Raw genomic sequence first — 27,621 nt, 5'->3', positions numbered from 1 at the left:
ACCAGCCTTTTCCTTTAGTGCATTTTTTTTTTAAGAGTAACAAAATTAGAACCAGAATAATATATATATATATATATATATATAAATATATATATATATAATATATATATATTATAAATAAATAAAGTGCATGTCTTTGTTTGTGTGTTTTGGTTTACATGACATGTCTCATGTTGTAGGTGTTTGTGGCAGATGATGATGCCTTGATGACAGAGGGAGGGGGCTCCCATTTGAAACACTGTGGCTCAAGGTTTGCCATCTTCACAGTCATGATGGATGATAGAGTTCCATCAAGAGCCAAACAGTTTTTCGGGTTTTGTTCAGTCCCACCACAGAGAACACTCGTTCAGTATCAGCATTTGAATGTGGAAGTACCAACACCAACTTGGCAATACGGGAGAGCCTCCCAAATCTGCTCATACCGGTCACCTTTGAAAAATGTAGGAAGCCTAATTACTCTCAAGTATTTTTGTATAGAATTAAGTTGATTACGTCAATGGGTATTTCAAAGGGTGCAGAATGATTCTTACCTTATTCTTCATTGATGCCAAGTTCCCCCAAAAGCTCTCAATGTCAAACGTGGCTGGGTCTTCGGGCATGGCAATGTCCATGGACTGGTAGTCCAAAAACTCCTCACTCAGTTTGTCACGCTCGTCAGGTCCGTTGTATGGGAGAAGTTCAGGAAACCTAAAAAGAACACAATGTGCACTGATCTGGTCAAGTAATGTAGCTGAAACGGGTTGTTTTTTAGATGTGGTCATTAAACTTTACAATCTATTAAGAAAATGTTAAGAAAATGTGACAAGAGCCAAGAGTCTTTAACCTGCTCTACTTATTAAGTATATTGAGATAACTTGTGTTGTGATTTGGCACTATAGATAAATGTACTTGACTTGATACCCCAACTAACCTGTCGACAAAGTACAAGGCGTCTTCCACTCCACACTCTACCCTCTGCTGGACATCCAGAAACATGGCATGTTTTATCAGGGGCTCTCATGTGGAGTTTCTTCATGGCATACTCCACAGCCCTCACCAGAAACACCACTGCTGCCTGCTGGAACCTCTGCACTTGCTGCGGTGTAATGTCTCCTGCATCAAGGAGCCTGTTGAGTGTAGCTCGAGTAGTGAAGCCGATCACCAGCTTTTCTCCTACGAGAGACACAATAAATCAACAACGTCACAGAGGTCATTAAGGTGCTGTATGCGATTCTGGAGAAAGATTGAAGCAATATGTTCTCATTCCCAACACCAACATGTCAGTATGAGACTGGGAATAAGACCGGTGTTGAGTCCCTTTAGCAATCATCAACAACCACAATAGCTAACTTGAAAGCACCCCTTTAAGTATCTTCATCACATCAGTGATTGATTGATTGATTGATTGAATACTTTATTAGACAGAAATGCAAACAGCACAAGGTACAGTCACACATTTGGGCTAAAAGGATAACATAAAAAAGTCCTGTGGACTTGTTTCCATTGTGGTCCTATATGTGTGATGAGATGAGATTATCAAACTCATAACTTGTCTGCACAAGCAGCCCTCTAACAAACACAAACAGTATTATGTGAGTGAGATCAGTGAGTGGATAGTGTATGTGCATCTGCTGATGTGAAACTTGGAGGATTACCTATGGCAGTTGGTTTGATGGGTCCTTATAGAGGATTTCATGCAATTCCCGGTGCTGCAGTGCTGCTGGCTTCAGAAACTTCGAGAGCAACTTGCGGATGAAACTCCGTATCTACAAATTTGTATTTCAGAAAAGATTTTCAAAATTACATTTAACCTAGAAGTAGAGTGCTAATGAAAAAGGGAACAAACATAGTACATTATTACTAGCATACTGTATTGGTGCTTCCTTTAAACCAGTATCCCACATCCACAGTCAGATCCTCTGGATCAAAATATAGCTACATGTAACTGTTTGATTGATTGAATATTTTATTAGGCAAGGCAAGGCAAGGCAAGGCAAGGCAAGGCAAGGCAAGGCAAGGCAAGGCAAGGCAAGGCAAGGCAAGGCAAGGCAAGGCAAGGCAAGGCAAGGCAAGGCAAGGCAAGGCAAGGCAAGGCAAGGCAAGGCAAGTTTATTTATATAGCACTTTTCAACACAAGGCAATTCAAAGTGCTTTACAAAAAATGAAAGAGATTAAGAAAATGGCATTTAAAATCAGTCATTAAAAAGAAAAGCTAATAAAATAAACATTAAAAGAAAAAATACATGGATAAAAGTTACAGTGCAGTCTAAGATATGAATAGTTCAATTAAAAGCAGCGACAAAAAGAAAAGTCTTCAGCCTGGATTTAAAAGTAGTCAGAGTTGCAGCGGACCTGCAGGTTTCTGGGAGTTTGTTCCAGATATTTGGAGCATAATAACTGAACGCTGCTTCTCCATGTTTAGTTCTGACTCTGGGGACAGAAAGCTGACCAGTCCCTGAAGACCTGAGAGACCTGGATGGTTCATAATTTAGCAGGAGGTCAGAAATGTATTTTGGGCCTAAACCATTCAGTGCTTTGTAAACCAGCAGCAGTATTTTGAAATCTATTCTTTGACACACAGGAAGCCAGTGTAAAGACTTCAGAACTGGAGTGATGTGATCCACTTTCTTAGTGTTAGTGAGGACTCGAGCAGCAGCGTTCTGAATTAGCTGCAGCTTTCTAATAGATTTTTTAGTGAGACCTGTGAAGACACCATTGCAGTAGTCGAGTCTACTGAAGACATTAGACAGAAAAGCAAACAGCACAGGTACAGTACTATAAATTCCCTTAGCTCAAGTAAGTATCCATTAGCTCACACACGCAAATACGTGATGATTTAACTAACACTGCTATTAGTCACGGTTGTTGTTAAACCCACCGCAGCAACCTGCCACACTGCTCACCAGCAGCCTGTGTAACGTTAAGTCTCACGTAGTCAGACCCACCGTTGACTTCATCAAAATAAAAATATTTGTAAAAATAATGTGGTTACCTACCGTTTGACCTCCCGCTTCAGATGAAAATGTCAGTCACGGCATTATTGAGGCGCTGACACAGACGTTTCACGTTTACTTTTCGATTTCTCCGCCATAGAGTTAGGTTGTTCTTCATATGATAGAGACGCAATGACCCGCCCTAAGCTGCCTCTGATTGGTTTGTATACGTGGTGCCTTTCGTTGGGTTGGTTAGATTTAGCCTCGAGGGCTGATGATTGGTTATCACATATCTCGGTCAGCCAATCGGGGGCAGAATAGGGCGGACTCATCCTGTCCCTGATTCGAACTACGGCAAGCCTCGAGCAACAAGTTATGGAAATATATCATTAAATACAAAAATAATTATAAAGTAGTGAGAGGGGGAAAAAAGCGTGTGAAATGGCAAGTGTGGCGTGTGAAGAGGTTAAATTGCGTGACTCTCACTCTCAAAGGGTGAGACTTGGCAGCTCTGGTTCGACAGCAAGCTAACAAGCTCTAGTGTCCGTAAAAACGTTGTTCGGTAATTGCCGCCTTTTCCTTTTCTAGCATGTTCTCCGTCAAGTCTCCGTCCAACGGAAGCAGCCATCAGTCCGTCTTGCAGCAAGTGTGATCGCTTGGCCTCTCCCTCGACAGACTGCAGTCAGTGAGTGACGGTAAGTTATTTAGATAACGTTACATTTAATTTGTTCCCCAATTATCTAACATTACTTAATTTGAAAATAACGTTACAGTTGTGTGTGTGGTAGCTAATAATGTTTACTAGCTTGCTAAGAATATTTGTCTGTACTGGCCGTGCACCTGCTTGCTAAACGTTAGCTAGCTGGCTAGCTGTCGAATTAGACATGGATGTCAAATAGCTTGGTTTCAGTCACGTGACTTCTACGACGCGCGAAATTCAAGTGGAGGTCAGGAAGTGAAAACGCAATCATTCATCAACGCAGGAATCATGGAGGACACCCAGGGTCGGCTCTAGAACAAATCGAATGGTGGGGCAATCATTTATCAAGGGGGGGCACACCCTGCCGTCAACAACCAACACACAAACACCAACGCAACTTCAATTTCAAAAAACATGCTGTAAAGTCTGTTGTCTTTCACACACATTGCAGGGTGTAGTGCTATTGTATAGCGCACCTATGACCTGTACATACATGCACGGTTGTGGCACGACCACCAAAACAGAAACATATAAGGACAGAGGATGTCGTTTTCTCATACTGATATTCTGCACAAACTGTGCTGTTGTATTTGCTGTAAAGTGTCTTTACTGTAGGTTATTTTTTATTATACTGTATATACAGCACTTTGGCTCGACCAAAAATCGTTGAAAAATGTGCTATATAAATAAAACTTGATTTGATTTGATATGGACATAGGCCACCATATAAAAAGTGTGCAAATGTATTTAGTATCCTATCCATGTGAACATGTTTTAGGTGGGGGTGGACCTCACCTCCTCTAGGGGGGTCTGGGGGCATGCTCCCCCGGGAAGATTATTTTTAAAATATTGAAGTTAAATGCATCAATCTGGTGCACTTTGAGAGCAAAGTGAAGAGATCTATGGATACATCTCTCAGCATCCATATGGAACAGAACTGTACACAGATTTACTTTTTCTTTATGGATATTTTACTAATCATTCCCCTTTTAAACTGTATTCTTGTGTTACTGTCCTATAGTATTTCATACCCGTTTTTCATTTATTCTCTCTTTAATAACTATAATGATCATATAAAGGTATTCCTTGAAAATACTTACATAAATGGTGACCAAACCATCTGAGACCCACTGAGATAACTTACACTAAAGTGAACTATCTAAACACTGAGAGAGTCCTTACCTCACTGAGCTGAGGTTATAAGATCCTCAGTCTGACAGGAGAGGACTCTCCTCCACCTTGGTGTAGAAACAGCCCTTTATATCCGTTAGCATAGCTAGCTAACCAGATGCTAACAACATTCCACGTTACCGCTCGCGCACTCACAAAATGCGCTCGTGCCACACACACACAGAGCCGAGCTTGAATGAAACACAGAGACCCATGTACTTGTACTGTACTGTATATCATATTATTTTCGATGGCTTTACTGTATAATCAGTGTAACAGATGAACAGATCGCCACTGGGCTTTCATCTAAACACACAGCCACGTAATGATAACAAAAAAAAGTCGGGGGTCATTGGTAGGGTGGCCATTTCCATAACACCAAAAAGGAGGACACTTTGGGATTATCTTTTAGTTTTTATCCTGGCTTCACAGAATCCTTCACACTCAAAACACAATGAGACTAGTGTACTAACCACAAGTTGAATGTCTATTTTCGATACTTTTGCCCTTTCCTGGCTGCTTCCAAGAGTTTTTTGTTTGTAAGGAGTCTCTGGTACATGTCTGTGCACTCAAATGTGAAGTTGACACACATTTGCAGCTCTGCATTGACACTGTCCACATCCAGACGATTTCTCTCATTTCTCCATGCTGAGGTCATCATTGAGAACACACGTTCTGTATGGGCATTGCTACATGGGATGGAGAATATAGGCGCTGACCTTCCTCAGATTCACAAGTGGGACTTCTGCTTTGGAAAACAGTTTGAGATACCGCTCCTCACTGTGGCATCCTTCCATTGCTGAAGAGCTGAGAATAGCTTCCACCATGCCATATTCCTCATAGAGTCCATCCATGTCAATGTCTTTCAGGCTGCAGGCTTGGACTGCATCACTGTATTCTCCATAGGACACAGCAGTTGTGAGGCCAAGCTTTGACACTTTACTATGAAAGCTGTTCTCAGAGAAGTCATACCTTTCACTCACGTATTTCTTGGCTCTTTCATAGAAAACAAGAACATCAGCCTCACATTTCTTTGCGAGATCAGGGGTTAGCTGCTTGAGTTTGTTGTTCACAGCAAAGCCAACAAATGTGTCCTTTAACCTTCTCTCAAGTTTCCCTTTCAGTTCAGTCATTACCTTAAACACAGAGGTTATGCTGAATGATTTGGCCTCAAGTGCTTCAATGCAGTCTGAAAACACTTTCAGAATGTGACTGAGGAAGAGAAAATACATCTCAGATACTTCGTTACCATCCTCTCCAAAGCATTTCCACAACATCTTGGAGCATTCCTCCTCACCTAGACTCTGAAAGTAGCTGGTCAGGGGTCTCCAACACTTCAGAATTCTGTCAATAGATGGCAGCAGAGACAACCATCTCGTGACAACGTGCCGCAGCAGATTGCATTCCTCCACTTCCACAAACGCGCAGAATTCCTTCAACTGCGCCGTTCTGCTAGCTGAGATGCTAAAATGGCTATACACCTTAAGCACAACATTTTCAATGTCAATATCCAAGTTGCTTGCTGCATATCTTGTTGCATTGTGCAGAATATGGGCTAAACAGTTTGCAGCGAGCACGTCTTTTTGAGCCAGTTTCAGTTTCTGATAAACACTGTTGTGTTTTCCATAGTTAACGCTGGCGTTGTCTGCTGCATATGCTGACATTTTTTTCACATCTAGTCCAGACATCTCCAGTTTAGATAGCAGCTGATTTGTTATAGCTTCTGACTTTTCGTTGCTATCACTGTAAAAATCCAACAGTGCATGTTTCACGCCCTCCTCAAAGTGAAAATATCTCAGTACAATGGGGAAACACTTGATCGTACCTTTGTTTGATGCATCACTTGCCACTGAATAATGCAGTTCATTTTCTTTTATATAATCCACATGCGTCTGGACAGAGTAGGGTGCTAGGACATTTTCGCACAAAGCTTTGGCCTTTGTTTTCCACAGGTCATACCTTTTGCTATTGATGAGTCGTTGTAGATTGTGCGATCAACTTTTATTCCACAGTCTACACTCCTGTATGACTGGTGATGCTTGACGGCATGATAAACTTTACAAAGTTCTGCAGCGGAGATTTTGTCATCTTGAGGCGATGAAGCTTCACGGAAAAACGATAAAAGTGAAGAGGCACCTGCGCTTTGATCGTTGCTTTTGTGCTTATCTGTGTTAGCATGTCTGTCGACAGCACCTTTTCCTTTGCTGCTTACGTCCACATCGCAACGACACAACGTGCAAAAAGCATGGAAGTCGTCCTTTCGGCTTTTTGTGAGGAATCCATGCTCTTTCGACCATTCAGGATTAAATGAAGTCTTTCGTTTCGGCATTTCTGCGGTTTAACCCTACCGCTAACTAGGTGGAGTTGGCTCATGAGCTAGTCGGCTAGCGCTAACGTCACTCTCTGCCACAGTGCCCTGCCGTGAACGTGACGTCAAGAAGCACATGCTAATTGTTTACGTTTATGAACCAATGAAATACAAGATATTTATTTGACATCGCATTCAGCCAATAATTTGTAAGACCACAAGTCTTACGGGGGTATATACTTACACATAACTTATTATTTGTATTTCTTTGTATAATTGTCTATTTTTTTTAATACCCTAAAAGTATAAAATAGGGATGACCTCAAAAGGAGGACAAATGAGCGTCCGGCTCAAGGCTGCGCCGGCAGACGGACACAGACATTGAAAACAGGACTGTCCGACCTAAAACCGGACGTATGGCCACCCTAGTCATTGGTCAAGCAACACACCAATCAGAGAGCAGCAGTGAGCACTCCTCAGGCTGTGTTTTATATTTGTATTCTTTATTTCTGATGTATTTCACACAAAAAACCTTTAGTGGAAACGTTTTCACTTATATGATTAAAAAAAGAAAAAAAACGGCAAAGTGGCAAGGCTTGCCCACCCTGCGTTGGGGGGGCACAGTGACTCATTTGGGGGGGCATGGCCCGCGAATGACCCCCCATGACGCCGACCCAGAGGACACCGACTATGTCAAACAATTAAATGAACCTGCACGCCGCAGATATCGTGAACAAATCACAGCACACATCGGATACGATCCGTATCAGCTGAAAAAGAGCGACTTTTCTCGTGATTTATCAGATTTGCCCGCTTTCGAGGCGATGGATATCACCAGCTACCTCGTCCTTCATACCTCCTACTACACGGCTAGCCAAATGAAAGCGTATAAAAGCCTGGAAGCTTTCAACTACTTCGTGTGTGGATGGGTGAATGACCTCAGCACCAAAGAGGCATTAAACAAATGTCGCCTTGTTTTTGCCCGGGTAAGTGTTAACTACCTATACCTTCTTACCTCTAAGTAGCATTATTAGGAGACATCTAGCTAGCTAACTTTAGCTACATGGACTCATGTAAGGCAGTGTTACGGCTGTCGCCTTGCCTTCAGCATTAACTGGCCTGTGTGTTTATATATATATATGTGTATGTGTGTTATGATTACATGTATGGTACCAAGAGGTCCCGACGCCTCTTGATGACGCTACTTAAGCTGCGACGTTGTTGACATTCGGGGCGCTGGCTCTGTGCTAGGATGCCATGCTACCATACCTCAGAATGTTTGTGTGTTATTGGTGCTTATGTGTGTGTCCTTATGATATTGTTAACAGAGGTTAACTCGGGTGCTTATGATGTGTGTTTCCTTACGATATTGTTAACAGAGGTTAACTCGAGTGCTTATGGTGTGTGTGTACTTAGGATATTGATGTGAGTGTATGTGTTTAGCTTAGGATATATTGTGTTTTGGTGACGGCGTTGTCCTTGTGCGAAACGTCTCACTAGTTCGGTCTTAAGTGTCCTGATTCGTGACTGTGATATTCTGTGGCCTTCGTTTTTGTGTACTGTTGTGTATAGACAGCTCAGAGCCTTTGAACAGCCTGCACTTTGTTTATATCACTCTATGTTGAGGTTAATATTAAAAACAACCTCTTTCCAAGACCATCTGGTTATGTGTTGCTTCCCTTTTACCCCGAAACGAGCTGGGGACGTAACAGAACTAGACTAGCTAGCTATGGCTTGATGTTGTTAAATGTATGTTACTAACTAGCAAGTTGTTAACTGGAGCTTCAATTTTGTAGGTCAACCATTCCCAGAGGTCTGGAGAAACACCATTAAAAACGTGGATTGTAGCTAAAGAAGATGGAGAGGTTGTTACAGCACACTGTAACTGTATGGCTGGGTAAGTCATAAAATAAATATCCCAACCCAAAGCATATTTGACACAACACTTAAGCTCAGACAAAATAATTAGGGCCGGGACTTTAACGCGTTAATTAAGATGAATTAATTACACAAAAATGAACGCGTTAAAAAAATTAACGCATTTTAATCGCACTTATTTTTGCACTGCGGAACGTTTCTCACTGGATGAGTTTCAGGCGTACCGATTATACTGGAGCACCAACTAACGTTCATGACTTCAGACAACAACAAACCACAGTGAACAACAGTGGGAAATGTTGTTTTAAAAAACGGACGGATGGAAGCGTCGATAAGAGCACGGTTGTGTGCAGATTATGCAAAAAGTAATTTGCATATCACCGCAGCACATCAAGCCTCAAGTATCACCTCAATGCAAAACATATAGCAGCTAGCGTGGACGTTAGCCTCTTTTATCACGTTCACACCAAAAAGAGCCAGTACTAAAATTAGTTCATGAGAACCTTTTTACCCCCACGAAAGTCCCTGCTAGAGAGCAGAGAGCTGCTAGAGAGCAGGGACTTTCGTACGGCTCTCTTGTGAGAAAAGAGCTATATTTCTGATTGGCTGGGCGGATTGCAAACCACGCCCCGTAAAACTCCCAAAAAGTTTTGTGAAGCCGCTGTCACTACCCGGGCTGCTTCTCAGGTCGATTAAATGAAATCCTTGCTTCCCTCACTTGCGTCGTTTCCCTGCGTTTAGTCCCTCCCACCAGGGAAGCATGGAGGGACGCAAGGAAACCACGAGAAGCAGGGAAATGAGTTTTAAGAGCAATGGGACGTCCTTTCCTCCGGAGCGTCACGTGAAGCGACGTCCGTTTGTGATGACGCTGCACAGCTGTTCGTCTGGCAGCAGCCAGCTCTGTACCCGTTATTTCCACAAACACCCCCGCCTCTGTTAGTGCACATTTACTGACATAAACATTAGTATCATCTGTTGTAGATCCAAATACATGAAATAAAATAAGAAGTCATTCTCAAAAAAGATAAACGCCATTCTTAAAATATATAAACGAAAAAAGCGATCATGAAAATGTTTCCAATGAATGAATACAAAAATGTTTGACCACTTTGTTGTTTAGATATATCACATATTTGTAACTAAATTATACATGAATTGAAACAAAACACAGTATAAACTGAGGAGTGAGTCCCGTGATGTTGATGTATTTTCTTCACTCCGCTGGGGTATTGCTCTCATGTCAAGAAGCATCAGATCAGTGCATGTAGTGCCTCGTCCAATCAGTGAGCGATACACAGTAAGGGGGCGGGGTGAGTATCTGAGGATTTCATCGGAGGATGGTCTGGTGGTTCCTCGGTTATCGCTCCTCCATGATCGCTCCTCGCTCCTCGATCCTCCGGCAGAAATAAGAGCCATGGGACGGTACTCAAGATGGCGCAGGCAAATCAACTTCCGGTGAGACCGAGGACCGAGGAGCGAGGAAATGAAAATAGTCGACCTGAGAAGCAGCCCCGATCTGCAGCTCTGCCCGATCTGCAGTGCGCATGTGCGAGATGGTCCGCCATATTGGACAACTCCGGACGGCAACCCAAGTAGGACAACATTGACACAGTGGCTTTTGGCAAAGCTCCAAAATAAAACTCGAGAGAGATGAGTTATTGTTATTACAACGTGACTTCACTATTATTTAACAACTCTTTTTATTGGGTTCTTTTATTTGGGGTTAAGTACATTGTCAGAATAAGTGAGAAATGGATTTAACTTCTGTTAGACATTTAACTTCTGTTAGACATTATGCCATACATGTTTGCACACATTCACAGTAAATATGTATTCAGTATGATAGCTGTTTAACAGAAGTTAAATCCATTTCTCACTTATTCTGACAATGTACTTAACCCCAAATAAAAGAACCCAATAAAAGAGTTGTTAAATAATAGTGAAGTCACGTTGTAATAACAATAACTCATCTCTCTCGAGTTTTATTTTTGATACTTTGCCAAAAGCCACTGTGTCAATGTTGTCCTACTTGGGTTGCCGTCCGGAGTTGTCCAATATGGCGGACCATCTCGCAGATGCCACTGCAGATCAGGTAGTGACAGCTGCCATTTTATTATCCTCGCATTAGCATTATTAGCATTAGCCCAGCGCAGAAACGCAGAGAGACTAACTTATGGCAACACAAAATAAAACATGGGAGCGGTGGAGATGAGGAGGTGTCGGCGTTCTGGCGATTTACTCGGAAGGCTGCTGGGACTCCCAGCAGCTTCTACTGAAGCCAGTCCCCAACTCCGGGGACTTCCGGCCGGGGACTTTGGGCGGCAGTATACGCCGTGAAGTGGTTTGCGGCCTGCCAGTAAACCCAAAGCAGAAGAAGAAGTGACGTCAGCGGCTTCATTTGCCTAATCCACCCCCAGGTTCAAAGAGTTCTCGTGAACTAAGTTCTCATGAACCTTTGTGGGAAAAGTACTGCGGTGTGAATGCGCCTAATGGTATACTAAAATCCATGTGAAAAAAATTGCTTCTCACTGTTCTTAGGTCAAATATTTATATGTGATTAAAAATGCGATTAATTTCGATTAATTAATTACAAAGCCTCTAATTAATTAGATTCATTTTTTTAATCGAGTCCCGGCCCTAAAAATAATGCCTGCTATAATATTCATGTTATACCATTACTAGCTTTTACGATCAATCTAGTTATTCTAGTATGTCTCTGTCTATACAGTTTGTCAGAATCCTGCTCACATGTTGGAGCAGTTCTGTTTGCAATCGAAGCAGGTGTGAAGATGAGAGACTGCATCCTGCACCACTGAGAAGTGCAAGTGGCTAATGCCATCAAATGTCAAAAAGGTATTCAGACCCCAGTGGTCAGTCAGCTGTTCATGCCGTCCTTGCCTGTCTCATTGTTACACTGCATCTACATGTATGTTCACATACATGTTGGTCTGTCTCTCACATGTGCAGATTCCTGCTGCTCCAGTTGCGATGATAGACTTTTCATCTGCAAAATCCAACAAGCAAAAACTGGATGATGCCATTGCTGGAAGGACAGGTGAGAAGCACACATTTCAGCGTCCCACAGTCCAGGGTTCAAAATTGGAGCGAGGATCAGAGAGGTATATGCAGTTTTTCAAGACTTTGAGCAGAAATTCCCCAAGAAGTGCTGCACTGATGTCCAGGGAACCATATTACAAAGAATTTGTCCCTAAATCTGTGAGCAAGCTACCTAAACCACTACCTCAGTATAGGACACCAAAGATGCTACAGCTATCCCCAACAGAGTTGCAGAATGCATGCCAGGACTTCAGACAGGAAGAGCTGACACAGCCACAGGTCCAGGCAGTAGAGGAGGAGACCAGAAACCAGAGCTTATCACCAATATGGTTTAGCCAAAGAGCAGGAAAGATCACAGCCTCAAGACTGAAGCAGGTTCTACAGACTATAGTCTTGCACAGCCATCAAAGTCCTTGATCAAGTCCATATGCTACCCAGAGTAACACAAGTTCTCTACAGCTGCAACAAGGTATTTATTAGGGAGCCAATCAGAATGGAGTATTCACCCAGACCATGGTATAATTAAGCAATAGCTCACGACAGGCCGTGGTATATGGTCATTATATCACAGCTAAGGGGCGTGGTTTGGCCCGACGCAAAGCGTCTGGACCGCTGCGTAAAAAGGAGGGTTTCTGCCCCGTTACTTCTCCGCTGCTTCCTTGTTCCAGTTTGAAAAGCAAACTGCAGGCAGTTTGCTTTTCAACGCAACTGTATACAGTTTTTCTCAGACGCGGAGGGATACCGACTTGTTGTGAAAAGTAACTTACAATTCTACCCGTGGTATACGCTGATTATATCACGGCTAAGAACCAATCAGATTGCTTGATTTGACTTGTCCGTTTTATAATGTACAATGTTCTATTTCTGTTCCTTGTTGTATACATTACAGGTATGGATGCAAATACGAGGCAACTGCCCGAAAGCAGTATGAAGGAGTACAAAGTCTGCACCACCAGGGTTTCAGCTGTAAAGACAGCGGGCTTTGGCTGAACCCTCAATGGACATACATGGGAGCGTCGCCAGATGGATGTGTCACGTGCACCTGCCATGGAACTGGTATCTGTGAGATAAAGATAAGTTATTTGTTCAGTATTGTGCTACAGTAAAGCGGGGAAGTATAGGATTGTGACGTGATCCTGAGTCAGGGGATCCTCTCCCAATACATTTTGAGCTGCAGACACTTATTTACAGTACAATATATTACTTTTCTTTTCATTTAACTTTTAGTGCCCACACAGCAAACAAGAGGAGGCCAATCTTCGCCTGTGTGCTGGAGAACAGGGCTTCTGTCTCGTCAACGATGGGGGCACTGTGAAGCTGGACAGGAGACATGCCTACTACCATCAAGTACAGGCTCAGCTCCACGTCGTTGATGTTGACTACTGCGACTTTGTTGTCTGGACTAAAAATGACCTCTTTGTAGAGAGAATTGTGCGTGATGTGGACCTGTGGGACAACATCATTCCCAGAGTTGAGTTTCTTCAGACTATGTGTTCTCCCTGAAGTGTTGGGACAGCAACTTACAAGGGGAAAGGTAAAAGTCATAAAGAGTTGGTGTGCTCATTTTTTTCACAAGAACATGATAGTGCATAACTATCAAGTGACTAAAAGCCTCCTCTCCCTGTCTGCTGTTCCATTTTTCAGTTTCAGTTGCAAGATGATCAGGAGGAAGAGAAGGCGTGATTACCAGCACCTGTGGTCTGTCCTGGTCCCGGAAGTTGTGGTTCTCTCCTTGTTGCATTATTATTTGCACAGTGGCAGCTCTTTAACCTGCATTACAGCACCTTCATATTCACTGACCACACTCACTAGAGGAAGTAGGGCTGTGTGATATATTGCTATTGTAAAAAAGATGTTTACTGAAAAGATTAAATGATACTAAGAAGACTGAATAATATATGGTTTCTTATTTACATTTACAATAACCCTCAATGGCCATACATGGGAGCGTCACCAGACCAATTGTCATCTCTAGAATATTGTTGAATGAATTAAGCCTGAATGTAGATGAAAGTTGTATATTGAGTAGGGCTACACAATTTACAACACACAAAAAGATGTTTACTGAAAAGACTTGAACACAAGATGTTTGAACACAAAAATATGTTTACTGAAAAGATTAAATGATACTGAATAATACATGGTTTCTTATTTACAAGACTACAGCTCCATGACTTTACTCCAATGGGATGACAGACACTGACCGATTAGACAAGGCACAGCAAATAACCCCAATCTTGTCAATTAATGCTAGTGCCTCACCTGGTTTTGTTAGCATGTGCTCTATGGGCACAGCCCTGCTTTGCAGAATCTGATATTTTCTTCTGACTAATCCTATGACTCTTTCGACATGAATACGCACATTAGCTATTTTTCTTGTCTCTTCCACCTCCTATGCTGAGAGCTGACTTTTCCCCCTGGTGAATGCAGGCATCTTTAGTAAAGCACAGTAAAATCCCACACTATCGCCAATATTGAACCCACGGCCTGCTAGGACAATATCTCCAGGTAACAGGTTTTTTAGGAGCCCACTCTGTATTGTGATCTGTTTATCACTAACTCTTCCTCCCCAGGCACAAGATATGTAAGTGACATAGCCTTGGGGAGCAACACCAATCAGAAATGTAACAGTATGGTGATGCTAGTTGGACCATGTTTGTGCTCTAGCTAGTAAATTAGAGGGCCTCTCAATAAAAACTTCAAAACAGTCAACAATCACAGCAACTCTACATCCAAATGCCTGTCTGAATCCCATTGGCATTGTAGCTTGAAGTACATGTCGCTCTGGCCACTCAATTATAAATTCTGTACTCTCATGAAGTATGTCAATTAACTTATGCCAAATTCTAGAAGCAGTGGAGAGAGAGATGTTGAACCTGAAAGCCAAATCTTTCAGAGGGAGATTTAGTCTCAGCCTCAGCAAAACTAAAATGAACTGTTCAAATTTGGAGAGCACAGACATAGGGCCACAGGTGATGTAGGGCTCGCACAGTTGAAAAACCTGAAGTAAAACTAAGAAGTTGGGGAGCCCGGTGTAAAACGTTGTCTTCTCTTCGTTGTTCTCAAAGGACTCCTGGTTGAACTTTGTGTCCAGTGCCTTTGTCCGAAGATCTCCCAGCTCTGTTGTGTTCTGTTTCAGAACATCCTCCATCCTCTCGATGTCCTCCATCGTTAAATCAGTCTGGCATCCTGCATCTGCATACAATATAGCAGTAGCAAGCATAATTAGTTATTTCAAATAGTCAAATATGAATGTGAATTGTTGTGAAGTTATCTTTTTGACAACCTTTTTACAGACATGCAAGTTCTCTGTTCCAATTATTGCAGATTCTCAAGTTAGTACTCTATTTTCTAAACCTAATTCAAAGTTTGCATTGATTTTCTGACAATCACATTTGTAATATTTAATAATAATGCTGGTGGTTAATTTACCTTGTTGGTCATTTAATATCCCACTGGTGTCCTCTGGTTGTGGGCTGTCAGACGGGGGCTGCGTCGGTTCTGGGCTCTCGGTTGTCTGCAGGAGATCCAAAAAAGCCTCTGCACATTCTGATTGTCTTTGTTGGTCTTCCTTGAGCTCCATCCTCTGCTCTCGTCGAAGAGATGCCTCTGATCTGGGCTTACTTGTTGTGTGGTAACCGAGGCTAACAGTGGGAGCCCAGTCTACCGACTCAACGTCACCCAAAGCGCTAGGGCACCCTAAAAAGTCCCAACAAAGTCCATATTAGACTACAGGTAACTTAAACATGATCAGTATTACTAAGTAAATAAGCATTTAACCACAACCCAATAATACATAAACAAAGCCACAAAAACCAAGTTAGCTAATACCTCTGATGAAGTGGTCGCTGCAGACACGTGCATTAGACGACTGCTCCTCCCGACCGCAGATGTAGGTTTGAAAGCCATTTTTTCCGGCGTTCTTCGGTTAGCTTCTTAAATTGCTCAGCTTTATGAACGACAACCTTCGGCACTCGGTAAAACCTCTTGTTTTTCTCTCTGCCGGATCGATTGGAACAACCGTAAACTACACAACACACCGGCATTTTCACAATGGTAACAGCAGCTAGATCCTCTGTAGAAAATTACTTCCTGACCTCCAATGGAATTTCGCGCCAAAGGAACACAGCGGTGTGACGTCAAGTGAAACCAAGCTATTGGATAACATTAGCTATGTTACATACTATTATGTCATTACAAACACCAACGTATTGCACATGTCTAACGTTAGTTCGACAGCTAGCTAAGAGGTTCTGGTGTCGGTCCTTATTGGTATAGTTAGCCGACTTCGCTAACAACTTTTTTTCTTCCAATTTCCTTTCTAGCACTATCTCAGTGTCACCTAAGCAGCCATCAGTCCCCGCAGGTTTCGACCGTGTGGTCTCGACAGACCGCGTGACTGTAAGTTATCTACGTTTCATTGAATTTGATCCCCAAGTGAAATTATTTAAGTGTATGTACAGTAATAAAGTTGTTGGCTAATTGGCTCCTTTTCCTTTCTAGCACGTGTTCTTCTGCTCCGTGCGGAAGCAGCCCTCTTGTGTGGCCTCGACAACAGCACTGCATGCAGTGAGTGATGATACGTTATCTAGATAACGTTACATTTAATTGAATTTGTTCCCCAGTTAGCTAACATTAGTTAATTTCCCTTGAAAATAATTGTAGTTGTTTGTGGTAGCTAATAATGTTAACTAGCTTGCTAAGAATATTTGCAACCCAGTCTCACGGCATACAGTACATTTAATCTATTGATTCGTGTTCACAAACACGATTTTCGCATTTGTTTTGTGTCACACAGAACGATTTTTTTTTTCTTGGAAGACTAGAAGCTGTGTGGTTCATAAAAACATTTTCTTACTCAATATCTTACCCTTAGCCTAACCCTTTTATTTTAAATGGTATAATGTCGGAGGAAAATAAATGGCTCAGAGGCTCAGAATACTGAAATCTGTATTTGTTTTCATCTTTTTGTCCTTGTAATTTGTTATTATTTGGTGCAGGCATGAAACATATTACCAATACAAATGCATTGCTTCTAAAATCGGTCTGTGTCAGAATACTGAAATCTGTATTTGTTTTTAAAATCTCTTTTTCCTTCTAATTTGTTATTATTTACATTGCTTTCAAAGTCGTTCTGTGTGACACGAAAAAAATGGGGAAATCGTGTTGGTGAACACGAATCAATAGATTACTTTTTTGACTATAACACAAAATGCCGTGAGACTGGGTTGCAACACACCAACACTGTGCTTAATTTGGTCCCGAAAAGTATCTCATGCACAGATAGAAGCCTCTCAGCTTAAAGATACAGAGCATAAAGTAGAATGTATTTATCTAAAGACAGTTCCAATTTATATTATGCCACCCTTACACAATTTGAGTATTTGCTTGCTTAAGAAGGGGAAGTTGTGATGCATCATGTGAAAAATCTAATAACTTATAACAAATGTTGTGTCTCTCCATTTTACCCATATAGGGCTCTTGCTCTTCTCTTCAGCTGAAGATGATAGTCAAAGTGCAATACCGAAACCAAAAGAAGTACACCAAAATTCCAGAAGCTTGTTTTGACATCTTCATCACTGAAGGCAAGTAAACCACTTTACTGCATATGAATCAGAATACCTTTATTAGTCCCACAGAGGGGAATTTTGCGATGCACCCTCATTAACCTACTGTTACATTAGATGGACATAATGCACTGTTGAGGCAGTTCCCCCCCCCCCCCCGTGTGTGTGTGTGTGTGTGTGTGTGTGTGTGTGTGTGTGTGTGTGTGTGTGTGTGTGTGTGTGTGTGTGTGTGTGTGTGTGTGTGTGTGTGAGAATGGTTTAAGCTTATATTTTGTCTTCAATCCTTTTAGTGAAAGAGAGGTTTTCCATCCATGTGGACAACATCTTATCAGTGGAGGATGAGACTGGCACAGAGGTGGACGACTACGTATTTCCATATCTACTCACTACCAGTGGAATATGCTTTGTCATCAAAGATTAACTGAATGACAGTGGTGGTGAGTGACGACAATAAACCCTTTTCTCAGCAGCTATGTTGACGTCATAGCAGGGTAGACACAGGTGTAATAGATCAAATAAATGTTGGCCCGATCTATTGTGTCACAGCCATTTCAGTGAGACAGCATATTATCAGGGCCCTGGCCTTTCTACATGTGTGTGTGTGGTCCAAAAAGGTTGTTTGTTGCCTGGCACGGCAGGCAACAAACAACCTTTTTGGACCTCAACTGCCACAGAGGGTTATTTATATACATTTTTGCTGTTGGACAATATTGAATGTTGGTTGAATTGAGTATTGGGAGAATTTGTCAGTCTTCAGAGACATGGAAAGTTTATTTGTTGAGCATCTTCATGCCTTTTAATGTTAAGCAGGATAGTCTTTCAGTCATCAAACCTGATGCACTGCAATTTCATAAGCCTTTTGATCTGCAAATGTCTGCAAGTGCCAATGACACCATTTTTTATCTTGTCTTAGACAGCTATGTGCTGTAATTTTTATTTCTCCCTCTGGCATTTTTTTGTTGTTGTACTGAAACTGTGTGGTCCAAAAATGGCAGGCAACAAACAACATTTTTGGACCTCAACTGCCACAGAGGGTTATTTATATACATTTTTGCTGTTGAACAATATTGAATGTTGGTTGAATTGAATATTGGGAGAATTTGTCAGTCTTAAGAGACATGCCACCATTCAAATAAAGCACTTGTCATATGCTGATATCTGGAATGATTTATTGGTCATTGTAACTTTTAACACCAGTTTGTTGTACATCATAATACCAATACACTAGATTAGTGTTCACTTTGAACTCCCAGAGGGTTGAGGCTAATGCAAAATGCAACACCAGTTTAACTCTCAAAGGTGTTAGATGGGATAAAGTATCACTACTGTAGTGTTACTCTACACCAGGACAGTGTACAATTGCAACACTATTAGTGTACATGTTTAACTCTTAAAGGTGTTAGATGGGAGAAGATGTATCACTACTGTAGTGTTACTCTACACCAGGACAGTGTACAATTGCAACATATTAGTGTACATGTTTAACTCTTAAAGGTGTTAAATGGGAGAAGATGTATCACTACTGTAGTGTTACTCTACACCAGGACAGTGTATAATTGAAGCTGCAGCCAACACTGTTAGTGTTGTTATCGGCGTTGGTGTTCAGTGTTGGTGTTCATATGAAGGGCCGTGTAGGCCAAAATTCAAACTCAACTCGCACACACACTACTGAAAACATCTGGCCTTGCACACACACTACTGAAATACTCTCACATTCACTACTGAACACCTCACACACACACACTACTGAAAACATCTGGCCTTGCACACACACTACTGAAATACTCTCACATTCACTACTGAACACCTCACACACACACTAATGAAAATTAAGCCTCACACATATTACTGAAAATGAACCTCACACACACGCAACTGAAAATTAACCTCACGCACACACTACTGAAAACCTCTGGCCTTGCACACACACTACTGAACACCTAGCGAAGATTTCCAGGATTTCAAAGTTGAGCAATGTTCAACTTTTGAAGCTGAGCTGGAAGCGTCAGCCAATCAAATCCCGTTTATGCAAATCTGACAGTTCAAGCGCTAGCCAATCAAACCGCGTGCAAGCTGGGAGAGCCAGACCGCAGTTCATTCTATATTCCCAACAAAAATGGAGGAGAACTTAGTTATTGCGGTAGCAAATCACCCGGTTCTTTATGACCAGTCCCTATTTACTTACCGGGATACAAACCGGAGGAACCAGGCATGGAGGGAGGTGGCAGAGACAGTGGGTGAAACTGGTAGGTTTTCGCTTGTTTGGGGATTTTATATCCAGTTTACTTCGTTGCTAGTTTACTTCGTTGCTAGCAAGCATAGACAGTATCATTAGCAGGGTTCGTACGGGTGCTTGAAATCCTTGAAAATGCTTGAAATTTGACGTGGTGTTTTCAAGGTTGGGAAAGTGCTTGAATTTTGGGAATGGTGCTTGAAATTGAGATAAAATGTAAATGCTTTACTTTTAAAATAAATTGCTGTCTGACTGAATAGTTCGCTTTTTAGATTAAAAGAAAATAATTGCTTCGCTTCTACATAAAACAGCTCCGCTGCGGCCTTCCCGCGCTACGCGCGCGACCTGCAAGTGTTTGTCTTACGTGTGACCTGGGCATTCTGATGAGAGTGATAGATGACTGTGTGCCAGGAGGTTGCAGTTTCAACGAGCGTTGGCTAGCAGAAGACAAATACAAGCCATGGCTAAGACGAGGGTCAAGCCCACGAGTAGCCTCCTGCAAAGTTTGCAAAAATAACGATGCGAGAGTCTGCGCTGACGAGCCACATGAAAGGTACGCCGTAGTAGAGCATTTTAGATTAGGCTAACGTTGCATGTTACGTTTGTTTAAGCTAACGTTAGCAAGCTGATTAGCAAACTCGATTGACGGATAATAATAATTGCAGGGGACAATCATTTCAGATGAGCGTACCTATGTTATGTGCGTTACAGTCGCCATCGTGGTGTTCAGAGGATGAAGCACTCACGGCATTTCGTGTTATAGTCACGAAATATAATCTATTGATTCGACACTAGTGCTGGGGGGAAACGATTATTTTGAAAACGATTAATCGGGCGATTATTTGATCGATTAGTCGACTAATCTAACGATTATTTTTCTGTTGTTCAATTCATAAAAAACGTAATGTAAAAAAAACGTAATGTAAAAAAAAATGTGTTCACGATACTGTGTCTCAGGGGATCTTAATATTTAAGAACCTATTAATGTGTTATACCAGATTAACGGAAATAATCTCAGCTAACTGACGATACAAACCATGTTTACCAAAACAAAACACAAGTCTCATAAGAAGCATCTAAATGACCCCTGAGCGAAAAATGCTAACGGACATTGGCACAGAACTCAAGATAAAAGTACCCTTATTACTTATCGTAGCTGCACATACAATATATCCGATTAAAGCTGAGACTCCACAGATTATGTAGGTATATAGTATCATCACTGAGTGATCCGGACTCGCGACAGGGGAAGCAAATACAGTCATCACAACACGTACCTTCACAGAGCTTCTCGGGAGATCGTCTCACCACCGTAATCTGATCAAAAGACGTGTTCAATGGCATTAAAATGAGAAAAAACGCGGCTGAATCGGTTAATCCATAGGTTATTAACGTCTATGTATAAAAAAATGATTGAATTTATAATCCATAATTCCATTTTATGTAAAAATCGGAGAGCAAATGCTAGCTGCTAATGGTAGCCACCACAGCTAGCTGCTGCTTCTGCTAGGCTATGCAGCAGTCTCAGTGAGATATAAATATATAAATATCTTTGCGTTTTGGACTAACTTTAAAATATTCCCATGCTTTTGAAGACCTAGGGCGAGATGTTTTCGTTTGGGGGCTTCGTGCGCAATCCTGTGAGGAGGAGGTGGTAGCCGTTTCAGTCTCCATTGTGTTTGAAGTGCGATTGCGAACTGCTTGTTGCTTTGGGTGACCCACGTGTGTGTAGCGACGCGTCGACGCGGAAATATGTCGCGTCGCTACGGCACTATTCGACACAGAGCGATTTTGAAAGCAATTTATTTCTACTGGTAGTATGTTTCGTGCCTAAACCAAATGTGACTTGCTCTATCCAAATCAGTCACATTGACCCGAAGACACATTTTCGTTTGTATTACTGGTCTGGGGGAAGCTCGCGAGTGTGTTTGTGTATTTTTGCGTTTGTTTCCTAAACACTCACAAGAAACACCAGCTGTTGTTATGCCTGCTGTGACGTTAAGTTACTCCGTTCTCCGCTTGTAATTATGCCGAAGCTTCAAAGTTGTATTTATCATATGAATTTGCTGAAACAAGTTTAATATTCTGAAAGCCAAGACTTTGTTTATTTGAAAACAGATGAAAACAAACTGTCTTTATATAAAATTGAAGTATTATACAAGTAAAACTACATGTTGCTTTAATCCCATGTAATTGTAGAATGAACACAGTCTTCCTTTGAAGATGTATAAGTCAGGTGTCTTGAGTAGCATTACCTACAAATCATTGTACACATTTGTAAATATTATTTTCCACTTGTTACCATTGTGAGGCTATTTTTATGCAGCTCTGCGTGATTTTGTGGCTACAATTCAGACTAATACGCTACTAGAGGTGGAATAAGTACTCAGGTATTGTACTTGAGTAAAAGTATAAGTACTCAGATCTTGTAGTGAAATTATAAGTACTCAGATCTTGTACTTAGCAAAAGTAGAAGTACCAGAGTGTAGGAATACTCTGTCACAGTAAAAGTCCTGCATTCAAAATATTCCTCAAGTGAAAGTAGAAAAGTATTCTCATCCAAATATAGTTAAAGTAGCGACAGTAAAAGTAGTCATTGTGCAGATTGGTCCATTTCAGAATAATATATGATATGTTTTATAATGATTGATCATGAAAGTGTTCTCAAAGCTGGTAAAGGTGCAGCTAGTTTGAATGACTTTGTATACTGCAGGGTAGCTTGTGGATTTACTCCAGGTGGAACTAAAGATTTAACACTTGATTAGATTTCACATCATTCATCCTGATCTGTAAAGTAACTAAAGGTATTAAATACATGTAGTGGAGTAGAAGTACACCATGAACCTCTGAACTGTAGAGGAGTAGAAGTACACCATGTACCTCTGAACTGTAGTGGAGTAGAAGTACACCATGTACCTCTGAACTGTAGTGGAGTAGAAGTACACCATGTACCTCTGAACTGTAGTGGAGTAGAAGTACACCATGTACCTCTGACTTGTGTTTACTGCCAACCTAAAAGTACCTCAAAAATAGTAATCAATAATGTATTGAAAAGTTATTTGGCTGATTGTTTTATATTGGCTCAGACAGGTTATATGGGACATACAGATGGGTCACTCATTTTGAAATATTAAACTTAGTTTTATTTTCTTTAATTGTTCATCCTCGTGTAGAAGGCTATCACGAAACACACATTTGGTTGTTTATAGCATAAAGAACATCTGATTTAATGTGAGGTAGGGAAATAATCATTTGAGTATGTGTATATAAATATGTAATGTACAACAGCTGTAAGATGCTTGAAAAGCTGGAAAATGCACCTTGAAAATGCTTGAAAAGTGCTTGAATTTGACTTTGGAAAAGGTGTAAGAACCCTGCATTAGCCAGCATGGAATGTATCATAAAATAGCACCATAGACATTAATCTCATAAATGTTCAAAATGTTAAAAGAAATAGTGGAGAAGAACCAGGGTTTTTTGCTTTGTATGTCGGGGGCGGGAGATTCATGTGATTGGTTGTTGGTCGCGAAATCCCCAAGCTTTCAGACACGCCCAGCTCCAAGATTTTTGAAAAGCTGCTGTGTGGACGTACCGTAAGTCGGTTTCTCCAGTGTAATGATAATAAAATGCTAAGTAAGTATTGGTAATAATATTAATAAAAACAACAACGTTTGGGTTCGTTCGTTTAATATGATGAACGTTAACCAGTAAGCTTCAATAATCAACTCCAGCTCAACAAACCATATTGCAATATCTACGTCAACGTTATTTCTGGAACCAACTGGAAATGTGAGATTCATATTTTTAAGACACACAGATCTTATAGTGAGGTTAATCTATGGGTTAATCTCTCATACTCTGCTCTTCAACACTAATGTGACGTTAGCTGTCTGCATCGTCGAGCAGTTAACAATAACAATGCATATAGTTACCTAACTAGCAAACTAACTAATGTACAAGCATGACCTTATTTTACCAACCTCACGAGAAGCCTTATGTTTTACAGTATAATCCTTCTTAATGTTTTACACTTCTCTATTATGTTTTAACTTGTATGCTACGGATAGCATCGTTAGCACATATGTAGCTTCGTCTCGCTTGTTAGCTGAATAAAAAGACAAGTAAGAAATAAAGTGCTTGAATTTCACTTACCGAATAAACTGCATTCATGGACGGTCTGTTTGAACCGCAGAGCCATAAGATAAGTGCGATATTTCAATGAAGAATAATCCACCAGGCATCAACACAACAAACACGTCCGAGTAGCAGCTTGGAGCTAATGAAGCTAACGGGGCTAGCAAAGAGACCACTAGCAGATGTCTTCCGTTACATTAGAATGACTTCCGTTACAGCAAGAATCCCCTCACACACACATATGTGAAACACATGCACATTCCCTACTGAGAACCTTTCAGTAAAATGTTTTTCAGGAGTGTGTGTGTGAGGTTAATTTTCAGTAGTGTGTGTGCGAGGTGTTCAGTAGTGAATGTGAGACGATTTCAATAGTGTGTGTGTGAGGCTTAATTTTCAGTAGTGTGTGTGTGAGGTGTTCAGTAGTGAACGTGAGAGTATTTCAGTAGTGTGTGTGCAAGGCCAGATGTTTTCAGTAGTGTGTGTGTGTGAGGTGTTCAGTAGTGAATGTGAGAGTATTTCAGTAGTGTGTGTGCAAGGCCAGATGTTTTCAGTAGTGTGTGTGTGTGAGGTGAGTTTGAATTTTGGCCTACACGGCCCCTCATATGTTCACATCTTACACTCTTAGTGTTGGTATAGTAACACTATGATAGTGTTATATTGTCAACACTTTGGAAAGTGTTAATTTAACACTTTGCTGGTGGTTTCAATATAAACTCTTTCATAGTGTTAAAATTAACTACATGGGTGTTGCATTTTAGATTTCAAATTTGCTGTGTGGCTGGGATAATGTGGAGAGCCAAACAGTAATAGGGCTTTCCTTTTCATAAAGTCACATGATTTTTAAACTGAGAGGCCAGCTCCCCTCTTGGTGATTCTGCCTTTTTTCAGCTCCACACCTGTGTTACCGAATATTACCTTGTAAACAAACTCAGGCAAAGTATCCTGCTTTCAGTTCAACATGGGGGAAAATGTCTGCTAATTCCAAGTTGTATGACTCCAAATATAAAGAGACAGGGAAAGAAAGGAAGGATTATATAGGAAACTTAAATAAACTTAAGTTTGTGTCAAAGTTAGTAAGTTGTTCTCCCAGCTGGCATAACCGATCACTAACTGCAGAGGTAGAAGAAATACTCAAATCTTACAGTAAAAGTAGCTATAACACAGTGGAGTAATACTTTGATACAAGTAAAAGCCTGCATTCAAAATGTTACGTAAGTAAAAGTACAAGAGTCTAAGCATTACATATTACCAAAGTTCTAAAAGTAATCACTGTGCAGATTGGCCCATTTCCCAAAAATAGGCATTACACAAATGTAGTGGAGTAAACAGTACAGTATTAGCCTCCAAATTGTAGTAGGGTAGGAGCAGATTTGGGTGTAACGCATTACAAAGTAACGCGTTACTGTAATACTATTACTTTTGTCGGTAACGGAGTAGTGTAACGCGCTACTTTTATAATTCAGTAATCACACTACAGTTACTAACATTACCCCGACATGCGTTACTTCGTTACTTACTAAAATCAGTCATAATCAAACCTCAACAAACACCTGCAAAGAACACATGCTAAGGTGAAGCTAACGCACAGCTATTTGTTGTTTGTTTATATCACGTAGTCTGTTCTTCTTTGTTTTCCGGTTGTTGCCTGTTTTGAATAATAATAATACATTTAATTTATATAGCGCTTCTCATCTGCCAAGACAAATCTCGAAGTGCTTCACAACAAAGGATACTAATACACTTTGATAGATTAAACAAATAATTGTAATAATAATAAGAAATCAAAAAATAAAATATAAAATAAAGTACAAAAATAAAAGTCGGTGATAGCGATAAAAATGGCAGTACTCCAGGTGTACCATGCTCAAAGTTTATTGGAAGGCCTGCCGAAAGAAGAGGGTCTTAAGGCCGGTTTTGAAGACCTCGGTGGAAGGGGCAGATCTCAGCTGATCTGGGAGGGAGTTCCAGAGGCGCGGGGCGAGTGAGCAGAAGGCTCGGTCTCCCATTGTTCGGAGACGTTTGCGGGGGATGTAAAGAAGAGGAGCGTGGCTGGAGCGGAGAGAGCGGGTAGATGTCTGGGTATGGATGAGGTCACAGAGGTATTTTGGGCTTTGTCCATTCAGGGCTTTGTACGTGAGGAGCAGAACCTTAAACTGGATCCTGTAGTGGACCGGGAGCCAGTGTAGTTTTGCAAGTATGGGGGTTATGTGTGCGGACCTTTTTGTACCGGTGAGAACTCTGGCTGTTCTGGACAAGTTGCAAGCGGTTGATGGATTTGGCTGGGAGAGAGGAGTGCATTGCAATAGTCTAGTCTTGAGAAGACGAGTGCATGAACCAGTTTTTTTATGTCATCAGTTGAGAGTGAGGGCTTCAGTCGGAAAATGTTTTTAAGGTGAAAGAAGGAGGTCTTGGTGATATGTTTGATGTGGACTTGGAAAGACAGAGTGGGGTCAAACCTTACACCGAGGTTGGTGACAACGGAGGAGAGAGGAATAAGCTGACCATCAAGGGAGGGGCTGATGTTGGCGGCCTTGGCAAGCTGGTCGGTGGTGCCTATCAGGATTGCCTCCGTCTTGCTGCTGTTGAGCTGAAGGTAGTTGGTGGTCATCCAGGAGCGGATGTCTTCCAGGCAGGTGTTTAGTGTTTGGATAGTGGTGGTATTGGGTTGTGTTTTGATGTAGACCTGAGTGTCGTCGGCATAGCAGTGGAAGTTGATGTTATGTTGTCTGATGATATGACCCAGAGGTAATAGATAGATTAAAAACAGGATCGGCCCCAGCACTGAGCCCTGTGGGACCCCGCATGTCACTGCGGTGTCGTCAGACCTGGAACCCCCCAGAGACACGTGGTACTTCCGGTTGGTGAGGTAGCTTGAGAACCACTTCAGAGCCGTGTCCGTCACCCTGGTGTAGGTCTCGAGGCGGTGGATGAGGATGGTATGGTCCACTGTGTCGAAAGCCGCACTCAGGTCAAGAAGGACCAGGATGCTGGGTGACCCAGAGTCGGCTGCCATCAGTAGGTCGTTGGCTACTTTTATTAGGGCTGTTTCTGTACTGTGTGCAGGGCGGAAACCTGATTGGAAGGTCTCATACATGTCATTGTCAGACAGATGAGACTGGAGCTGTGCAGCCACGACCTTCTCAAGTACTTTGGCAAGGAACGGGAGGTTGGAGATAGGTCTGTAGTTGGAGAAGAGTTCTCGGTCGATATTTGTTTATTTTTAAAAGTGGGGTGACAACTGCTGTTTTGAAATGGACAGGCACCTCACCAGTCTGTAGTGACTTGTTGATGAGTGTTGTCAGGAAATTAACCAGGGTTGGCGAACAGGCTTTTAGCAGCGGGGTGGGTATGGGGTCAAGGGAGCAGCTGGTAGGCTTTGATTTGCCTATGATGGCTAGCAGTGCAGATGACGTCACCTCGTTGAAGCTGCAGAGGGTGATTCCGTTGATGAAGGGAGAGCAGGTGGGTGTGGTCCGAGCTACTGTTGAGGCTGTAATGGTTGCTCTGATATCTGCGATCTTGTTTTTAAAGAAAGCAGAGAAGTCATTGCAGAGTTCTGGAGAGGCAGCTGGGGAGCCTGTGTTGGTGGAGTTGAGAAGGCGGTTGATAGTGGAGAATAAGGTTCTAGGATTGCTTTTGCCGTTGTCTATTATTGACGAGTA

At 41.7% G+C, this 27,621-nt stretch overlaps 1 protein-coding gene and 1 long non-coding RNA gene across 6 annotated transcripts; one reads left to right on the top strand and one right to left on the bottom strand.

Annotated features, from left to right (window-relative positions):
- Positions 1-134: 134 nt before the first annotated feature.
- Positions 135-24,031, bottom strand: LOC117558368. Of its 5 annotated transcripts, none has more exons than XM_034234796.1 (5): positions 23,978-24,024; positions 1,635-1,745; positions 911-1,152; positions 531-687; positions 135-429 (listed from the first exon to the last, which is right to left on the bottom strand). In XM_034234796.1, exons 3-5 carry the CDS (start codon positions 973-975, stop codon positions 268-270), a joined length of 384 nt encoding a protein of 127 aa, XP_034090687.1. In that variant the 5' UTR covers positions 976-1,152; positions 1,635-1,745; positions 23,978-24,024; the 3' UTR covers positions 135-267. The 5 variants fall into 5 exon arrangements, with proteins under 5 accessions (XP_034090687.1, XP_034090540.1, XP_034090621.1 ...); XM_034234649.1 differs by lacking the exon at positions 23,978-24,024 and adding an exon at positions 2,976-3,108; XM_034234730.1 differs by lacking the exon at positions 23,978-24,024 and adding an exon at positions 2,972-3,082.
- Positions 13,253-13,917, top strand: LOC117558757. The gene is made up of 2 exons (XR_004570875.1): positions 13,253-13,559; positions 13,670-13,917. It is a non-coding gene; the product is annotated as an uncharacterized LOC117558757 (long non-coding RNA).
- Positions 24,032-27,621: the final 3,590 nt, after the last annotated feature.

Source organism: Gymnodraco acuticeps, unplaced genomic scaffold, assembly GCF_902827175.1.
Source record: "Gymnodraco acuticeps unplaced genomic scaffold, fGymAcu1.1, whole genome shotgun sequence".
Taxonomy (NCBI): domain Eukaryota; kingdom Metazoa; phylum Chordata; class Actinopteri; order Perciformes; family Bathydraconidae; genus Gymnodraco; species Gymnodraco acuticeps.
This window is presented reverse-complemented; position numbering and strand designations above follow the sequence as displayed.

Excerpts from the sequence above, each read along its gene's own strand:
- LOC117558368 (XM_034234573.1), bottom strand. The coding sequence starts at position 24,023 with ATGGCTCTGCGGTTCAAACAGACCGTCCATGAATGCAGTTTATTCG. Across the intron at positions 15,725-23,977 it reads CCATGAATGCAGTTTATTCG|GGTGCCCTAGCGCTTTGGGT; the intron begins GTAAGTGAAATT and ends GGGACTTTTTAG. Across the intron at positions 15,221-15,457 it reads GATATTAAATGACCAACAAG|ATGCAGGATGCCAGACTGAT; the intron begins GTAAATTAACCA and ends TATTGTATGCAG.